A 9073-nucleotide genomic window follows, 5' to 3' on the forward strand; every position below is an offset into this window, starting at 1 on the left:
TCACATATTTGACCCAGTGTCCCTTCTCAGGATCATCCACCACCTTGGTGGTAAAGGATACACCTCCATACTAGGGAGACATAAGTAGAGGTCTTGGGTTATCTGGTATCATGAAAGCCCCCATCACCTCAACTAATGGCACTGGCTACATGGAGCTCCATGTATTTATAGGATGAAATAATGAATCTGAAAGGATCCACATCTTATTAGCTCTGGTCCCGAATGAGTTGGCATGCATCATCCATACCAATGTATCTTGAATATTTGCTTCTTTGTACCTTATGGCAGGACATTGAATCTCTCTCCTCAAGATATCCAAGTGGGTCTGGTCCTACATAAGGAGCATGGGGGTGATGCCATAGGCTCCAGACTTTCTTCTTAGAGTGTGGAAATCAACTCATGCTAATGGATACCTAGGGCAACTCCTCATCATAGCCACAGATTGATTCTGAATCCTAGTTTTGAGTCAGAGACACCTACTGCACATTTAAGTGTGGGTGCTTTATGATTCCACACTCCTGAAGGATTGGTTATGGGGCTATCCAGGACAAGATGATAATGACCTTTCACATCCCACTGTGCAGTGGGAATCCCTTGGAACTGTATACAGTGTGAACATGAGGGTGTTAGGTAGTTAGGTAATTTGATGAGGTAGAAATGTCAAGAGCTAGGATGATCTATTGGTGGTCAAAGCAAAAAGGCTGGTAGAGACAAATAGGCTGATCTGGGGTCTGGTGACAGACTTAGGAGACTTAATAGGCCAGTTGCTACAGGAAGCTGTCATGTACTGGGGGCTTTGCATACTCTTCTTTAACCCACACAATAATCTAACAAGGTACAATGCATTTCATATAATAATCATTTGAGGATCAGAGATGTGAAGAGACTCTGCCAAGGACACAAGTCTGAAAGTTGCAAAGCCTAATTGTGAACACACATCTTTTGAATATAAGTCTCTGGTTTTTGAACACATGTCTCTGGCTTTTGAACACTAAACTACTATCATAGTGTGGGTTCTCCCTGAGAAACCCTACTATTGTCCCACCAGAAGCTGGGGAGGCTGGGACATTTATCCACGAGCCCTTTCTCCCATTGGTTGAGGTTGCCGTTGAGATGAATACCCTTGAGGTATGAAGCTGACAGGTGCTGGGAACTGTCACAGTGACAGTGAACTCAGTTGGCCTGAAGGGATTGGGGCAGAGTATCAACAGCATTGCCTCAGCTTTCCTTTATGTAAGACCTAATGTGTGTCTGCTAGCTCAGAGCAGTGGAGCATCTGGGAGCCAGGCTCCCTTTCCCACTAATCCAGGGTAGTGATCTAGAGTCAGTGATAGGCAGGGTGCACAAAAGCTGGCTTTGCCCAGGTTAGGCTCCCTTGAGTGGAGAAGCAGCATGCAAACAGACTCTGAAAAGCTGGAGAAGCATACACTGGGGCATTTTTACCTGGTCTGAGATTGGCAGAGAATATGGTGACTGGACCAGGAATAGTTGCAAGTTACACAGGTCTTAGGGAACCCACCCCTTCCTTAGTCTATCTTAAACCTACTAGGGGCTTCCACTCCTAGTAATAACATTCCAGTATGTCATTTTGTGGCAAAAGAATCCAGTCATGGGCCCTGGGGCAGTCCCATAATATTTCTTTCCTCAAACTCGATGTTGATGACTATATTTCCTGGTCATTGCTCTTAAGGGCTTAGCATGCCCTACTTTTTCAGGGTGAAGAGACAAGTCATAGCGATGCTTGGTTGATATTTACATAAAGACTCACTGAATCCTCTGGCACCAGGAACCAGCAAATATTGAGTGTCAGGCAGTCCCAGCCCAAGTGAGGCAGAACCTCCTTCCTTCCGCATGTGGATAAAATGCTTGGGACCTGTTGGAGTCAGTCAGAGCACCTGAGTGCAGAGGAAGCCATAGTCCATAATAACAGATTACAGGTACAGCCTGAAGTCACAAAGCCTATTGACCTTTGATCTTCTCTTGCATCTGGGTCTCTGGTTTCTCCTGTCTTTTCAGTAAAAGAACTAGGAGTCCTAGAAAACTTTCCAGAGCCCTTGGATGCAGATAGAACCTTAACTTTGGATCCATGGACAAGAGCATCTCCTAGACAAAGGTAACTTCAGCTCAGAAGCCATTTGTGGGGAGTCTTGTTTCACTGCTCTATGTCTAGCCTTGGGGAGACTTGGGGGGGCCTTGGTGGAAGGCACAGGGTGCTGGAGAAGCTAAGGCTTCTTCCAAGAGTACAGGTGGTGATTTGCTTACTCCCTGTCCAGTGATGACTATTGAATCAGGCCGTGAGGATCCTGAGGCGGGGAGGGATGTGAACAGCTGGCTCTCGCTATGGGGAGTTTATGGCCTTCTTGGAGAACTGTCCTGGTTCCCTAATCAGAAGCCCAGGGACAGATGGCCCCTGACAGTCAAAACACCTAATAGAGATCCTAGTGATGCCTCTTTGGACGAAGAATGGGTGAAGACGGGGTTATAGAGGCAGATTTGCTGCTAGTTATTTAGTGGTGTTCAAGCTTGAAGTCCGGATGAGTGGTGACTCACCAGCCATATGGGAAGCTAGAATGGAGATAGATGCCCAGTCTCCCCTCCATTCCTTCCTTTAAATCCGGAGACTTGTTGCACAAAACAGTGCCTGAGGTGATGCTCTGGAACTTCCTAACAATCACAGATGTGATGGATGGAGGGCATCCCAAGGCCATCAGAGTCTGGAGAACAAGGACTAACCAGTCAGGACAGAGATGGGAGTTTCCATTTGGGGTTTTCTGGCCTTGGAAAACCCCATCCTTAGTCTCAGATGTGTATTTGGGACAGGATTTTGGGGCAGCTTTCTCAAAAGAATTTTTACACAAAATACCAGGGTGGAGGAGGGGCAGTGAGAAATTGATGACATGTTTTTCTTCTTTCTTTCCCCCACAAGACCAGCTGCTGACAACCTCCTCTCTATTATCTGATCTACCTTGTCCTCTTCACAGGAAGCTCTGAAACCATCATGGCTACCACACAATGTGAGTGGTGAATTTCAAACCAGCCTGGAAATATCTCCATCCTGCACCAAAGACAATAGAGTACCGGGCCCCTATCATTTACTCAGTTATAGATGCATTTATTTCTTGCTAAAATATGCAGATTGCAAAACCTGCATTTGAAAATCTCAGAGCATTTAGCTCTTTTCTTATTATGTATGTTCAGAATTATTATTTATTTCAATAAAGAGGGTAAAGAAAAAAACAAGAAACATATCGATGACCAATTTGAATATTTTTGGTTTTGTTACTACCCAGAGACTATCAATCAGAAAAAGACAAGTCACTGATATCCCTAGAAAAAAGACAAATCTCGAAAATCTTTTGGGGACTATAAATGCAGGTAGATCCTTACAGACGCTTTGATCCACAAACCAGTTCCTGCCTTATTTCTTCTCCCTTTCTCCTTATAGCCACTCTTTCTCAGAGCAGTAAGCCTACCCCCAAGGATTCAAAAACCATTATTACCAAGATGCAGCTAGGGTCCTGAAGTTTATAATAGCCTCATATATGTTTTGTGTTTTCTGTCTTCTCTCAGCGGTAGATAGTCCCAGAATCTTTGGTGTTTATGATTCTCAACAAATGGTGTGGATCCTGAAAGAAAATTCATTAATAGCAACTCCTTTTAGCAGAAATGTCAGACCTGGTGAGTGACAATCAAAGCCACTGTTTCCTCTAAAAGGGACACCAGCTTCTGGGGGTTGGGGCTGAGCTTGCTTGAGCCTGGCCTTGGGCCCCTCCTACTTCTGGGCGGCAGCCCAATGTCCACAGGGAGGACAAGAAGGCTCTCTTCCACAGAGGAAACCCTGCACCTAGAGATGAGGATGTGAGGGGTTGGCAGTTCTTCTTATCAAGAGAAAATGTCTGCAGATAAGAAGAGATTATCCACTTAAGCAGTGGTTGACCTTTTCCTTGGAGTTTCTCTCCTTTAAATTTCAACCGTATCACTACCTATGTCCCCAGAATCAAACTTGATCATCTTTTCACTATCAAACCTACACACTTTCCTAATTTGGTGTCCTGTCTTCTGATAATGGGGGATATTCCTTTCTCCTAGCAAAAATCAATCTGTCTCAGCTTCTTTCCCTTTTGCTAGGACTTCAATGTTTGATTTAATTTTTTTATTAAAGATTTTACTTATTTGTTTGACAGAGAGAGACACAGCAAGAGAGGGAACATAAGCAGGGGGAGTGGGAGAGGGAGAAGCAGGCTTCCTGAGGAGCAGGGAGCCCGATGTGGGGCTTGATCCCAGGACCCCGGGATCATGACCTGAGCTGAAGGCAGACGCTTAATGACTGTTTGATTTAATTCTTCTCTTCCCTGCATAGTCCACCTTTGTCTGTTGGCTGGATCCTTTCTATCACTGACAGACATGCTCTAATATAATATGTCTAAGTTTAATACTAAACACCTTCTCTTGATTCCCACATTCCACTCTTACTACCACTCTTTTTTTCCCTGTATGCCAATCTCCATACAGTGATATGTACTAGTCATAGCCAAACTTCATAGGAGAGCTGGCTACACAACTTGTTTCCACTTCATCTCCTGCTCACACTTGCACCAAACAACCTGACTTCTGAACTGTTCTCTAAAGCTCCCCTTCCCAAGGTCACCAAATATGCTCCTCTGTCCTCATAATGTTTGGTTCCTCAGCTGCAGTCAGCATAATTGATAACTCTTTCTTTCTTGAACACCCCCATCTTCTCCTTCTGTAGGAACATTCTCTTGTGGTTCACTGGCTTCTCTTTGACATTCTCCTTTCCGACTCCACTTTCTCTATAAAATCTCCAAATGCCGGGGATCCTCGGATCTCAGTCTGCAATCATTATGTAACCCCACTGAAGTGATTGGGAGTTGGTCTCTTAGATTGATGTATCATCTCTATCACTCTGGCATTTATGCTTCCAACCAAAAAGTCCCCTCTGGACAATTTACCCATGTCCTCTCGATGTCCCCTCAGACATCTTTAACTTCATCTATCCCGAGCAGAATTATGGATCTGACTTCTCAAAACTGCTGATGAGCCTAGTCTTCCCCATCTCTATTAGTGGCATTACCATCACTTGTTTCCTCGAGCCAGAAGTGCAGGAGACATCCTTGATTCAATCTCTGTCCAATCCATCAGCAAAGACTGAGGAGTCTCTGTGCAAAATATGCCTTATTTCTAAGAAAATATAATCTCTCACCTGGGCCACTGCCATTGCCTCCTCACTGCCCTCCCTCACCCTTCATTTGTGTAGCCTCTCATCCATTCTCTACAAAACATTAAGAGTGACCTTCTGAACAATGTTAATTGAACAGTATCATTCCCATGTGTTTGTGTCTTGGGGGTGGGAGGTGGGGGCTAGTGGGGAGATCTCAGGGGCACCGGTCTTCTTTCAGAGTCACATAGCGGCCTTAACCAATCCTTTCCCTGTGACACTCTCCTTTCAGACCCTCTCCAGCACCATGTTTTCCCATGTTTTCATATACTAGTTTCCTCTTAACTTTAAGGTCTTGGTTTGAACTTCACTTCTGCAGAGAGGTCTTTCTTGATTTCTCTATCTAAATTTGGTCTCCTACTGTCTCAGGCTTTGGTCCCTTACCCCAAAGCAGGCATTGCAATTTATTGTGGTTCTGGTCATTTCTCTGCTTACATATTTTGGTCTCATTTTCTGCAGGGGCAAAGACAATGTCTGTCTTATCCTCAGCTAAATCTCTGGTGCCCACATGCAGCCTTGTCCTGAGTGGGAATTCAATAAAGAGAGTTGACTGGAGAATTCTCAACCCCCTGCGCAGAAGGATAGAAGCAGAACACCCAGGCTCCTGGGCTAAATTAGTTGGGAATTAAATTCAGCTGATGGTGACAAAAAACCCACATAACTGGGACTTAACTAAGAAGTTTATTTCTTTCTCATGAAAAAGAAGGCTAAGCAGGCAGGCTGAGGCCAGTGTGGTGGCTCCATGATAACCCCATAGTCCAAAGATTCTAGCTTTCTGCTTTACCAAGCTCGAGTTCTCCTCAACCATCAACCAAGTATTTGAGGCTGGCAGTAAGAAGACACAGGGTATAAGGAGCTTCTCCCAGCTGAGTCAACTCCTTTTAAAGAACATTCTTAGAAATCCCACACAACACTTCCACATTTATCTAATGGGCTACAACTTCAGCGTATGATCAAATTTAGCTGCAAATGTGGTAGGGAATTTTTATTTTTATTTTTGGGACACAATATGCCTTGGTAACAACTGGGGTTCTGATATTAAGTAAGAGAGTGAAAATGGGCTTCAGATAATGATGAAGGGTCTCAGCTCCATGGTGAATGGGAGGAGCCTTCTGAGGGACTCCTGACTGCTCAGCATCCCCCCTGGCTAGGAGGAGTAATGTTCGGCCAGAAGGACTGGACTTTCTGCTGCTTGGGACCTGATACCTGTTTCCATTTTTCCTTGTGTTTCCAGTCAGTCTTGATTTAACAACATGTACAGACAAAGAATTTCATGATGCAGGAAAAGGCAATCCAGTTTACTTGGGAATCAAGGGCAACCATCTTTGTCTCTTCTGTGCAGAAATTCAGGGCCAGCCTACTCTGCAGCTTAAGGTGAGTGATCGTACAGCTAATGAGAGAAGCACTGTGAGATGCACTTTTTATTTCATTTAACATATTGCTGAATAAAAATGACATTTTTTCAATCCTGAATTGTTCACTTTAAGGAAGGAAATGTGACTTGGCTGACCCCCAAGTCAATGGGCATGGGTGTAACACTCATTTGAACGTAAGAGCATTCTCCGAAAGCTAGAGGGTACACCCATGAGAATGTTTCAAAAAGGCCAAGGAATGGTGGTTTCTTAATCATCAGTTTTCTTTAACTGCCTCCCAGAAGTCCTCCAAGATGCTGGGCTGCTCCCACTTAAGCAAAGGCCACTGCGTGGCAGAGGAGACAGGGGGAGATTTTTAGTCTGGATTTTGTGGATTATATGCCTGTGGTCTCTGTACCGAAGGTAGCATTTGTAGTTATGAAGCGAACCCTTCTGGTTATGATGAACGCTGTAAGATGTCAACCCACTTGGAGGCTGGGAATCTTGTGAGATGCCCACACCTGCAGATGGGTGCCCACCAGGAGCACCCACAGAAGAGACTTAAGCTGGTCTCTGTTCTCAGGGAAGATAGTGCTGTCTCAGAGAATCAGAAACACCTGGTGTTATAGGATGCTGGGATGGAGCAAAGCTATTGGGAGCCAGCGGGTTGTCTGTCTTGACACTTGGTGTCCTTTCACCTGCCTGTGTCCCTGGCCTCTGTCCCTCCCTTTGGGGAAGCAGTCACTCTCGGGGCTGTGTTATTTAGACCCTTCCTCTCAGTAATCCTCTCTAATGAGCCTTTTTCCTAATCCTAGGAGAAAAAGATCATGGATATGTCCAAGGAGAAGAAAGCGCAGAAGCCCTTTCTCTTTTTCCATAGTAGGGAGGGCTCCACCTCCACCTTTGAGTCTGTCTCCTACCTGGACTGGTTCATAGCCAATTCCAAAATGGCAGGTCAGCCTGTCATTCTTACCAAGGAGAGGGGCAAAAATTATACCACTAACTTCTATTTAGATCCTCAGGACTAAATTCAGCCTGGGCTGTGGGTGGCTGATTCCAGGAGAGAGGATCAAGCAGTCAGAGAATCTTCCATTCCAAAACACAATAAGTCATCATCTTGAGAGACCTCCATGCACTGATGCCCATCCGTAGTCCCCCTCATTCTCATCACCCAAAACCACCTCTTCCTTTAGATATCCATTTCTGCACCATGTCTCCCCTGAACATCATCCTAGTGTAAAACCCGAGTTACTTTTTATTCTTTCCTGATCTCGTCCCACCATCCACTTATCTGCCATGTCCAGTTAAATCAACATCCAAAATGCTTCCTGTACACACCTCTCTCTTTTGCTTCTGACGACCTATGGCCTAGAGATGTGAGTTCCAAACATTTTTGTTCATAGAACCCTATCAATAAAAGAGTATTATCTGTTAATTCTCTGCATGTTTATTATAAATATTATGATGTGTGTTCCCAAATTAATCTAAAGTTTTTATCTATCTAAGTAATCTCTACACCCCACATAGGGCTCAAACTCATGACCCTGAGATCAAGAGTCACATGCTATTCCGACTAAGCCAGCCAAGTGCCCCACCAAAGATGAATCTAAAGGATAAGATAAATGTGAAATAAAAATTTTACATGTCTTGATCATCATAATGGATTCATAATATCATTAGTTAATAATTTGACACATAACACATACTTTGGTTAAGATTAATTATTAACTGTAGTGAATTTAAATCAATCCATATTTCAGAGAATCACTTGTATCAGTTTAAATTTTTTTCAGGTGACTTCTCAGAACTTATTGTATTGTCTTTGTTTTCACTTATAAATTAGCTCAAAGGAGAAGTACCAGCTTTGATATTTTCCTGTTATTATTCATGTTTTCTGGAATTTTAGTCAAATCCTTAACTAACAGTTTCTTTACTGGGATACTTTTAGGCCAGTTGTCCCTTTGGTGAGGGTTACTTTATTTAAAGCCTGTAATAAAATCTCCAGATTCACTTAGCCAGTCACAAGGAACTATAATTTACCATAATATCCTGCACTTGAATGTGAGCATGATGGACTCTCTTCCCTCAGGAGACCTTGCCCCTTCTCTGCATATGACAGGCAGTGGTATCAGGTTTTGCAATGGATACCCATTGCTAACTAAGTTCAAATTTCTTACCGAGACATAATCTCTTCCAAAACCTATCCTTGTGGCATTATCTCCTGGTGCCTCGCTGGCCATGGTCCTGAGACAACCCTTGAATCCCCCCTTACATCCTGTTTGCCTACCTCTTACTCTAGTCATTGCTGTGTGACCAGCTCTGAAAAGGTGTAACCTGACATCATGTCATCTCAGCTGCACCAAGCATCTGTCTCTCTCTGCTCGGGGGCTCCTAGGACACCTTGGGGAAAGACACTTGCAGGAACTTGCTTTGCACTCACACATGCACACACCTGGAAGTGAGATGGAGCTGCCCATGAAGAACC

At 44.1% G+C, this 9073-nt stretch overlaps 1 protein-coding gene across 1 annotated transcript; it reads left to right on the plus strand.

Annotated features, from left to right (window-relative positions):
• The first annotated feature begins 2036 nt into the window (after positions 1-2036).
• On the plus strand, positions 2037-7814 carry IL36B (interleukin 36 beta). The gene is made up of 5 exons (XM_028122439.2): positions 2037-2113; positions 2927-3014; positions 3571-3678; positions 6471-6610; positions 7404-7814. Exons 2-5 carry the CDS (start codon positions 2999-3001, stop codon positions 7614-7616), a joined length of 477 nt encoding a protein of 158 aa, XP_027978240.1. The 5' UTR covers positions 2037-2113; positions 2927-2998; the 3' UTR covers positions 7617-7814.
• Positions 7815-9073: the final 1259 nt, after the last annotated feature.

Source organism: Eumetopias jubatus, unplaced genomic scaffold, assembly GCF_037043125.1.
Source record: "Eumetopias jubatus isolate StellerSeaLion01/CBP00866 unplaced genomic scaffold, mEumJub1_p1.0 scaffold_9, whole genome shotgun sequence".
NCBI classification, from domain to species: Eukaryota; Metazoa; Chordata; class Mammalia; order Carnivora; family Otariidae; genus Eumetopias; species Eumetopias jubatus.

Bases quoted from the DNA above. Each gene is read 5' to 3' on its own strand.
- IL36B (XM_028122439.2), top strand. The intron at 3,679-6,470 runs GTGAGTGACAAT...TTGTGTTTCCAG, and splicing joins TAGCAGAAATGTCAGACCTG to TCAGTCTTGATTTAACAACA. The intron at 6,611-7,403 runs GTGAGTGATCGT...TCCTAATCCTAG, and splicing joins AGCCTACTCTGCAGCTTAAG to GAGAAAAAGATCATGGATAT.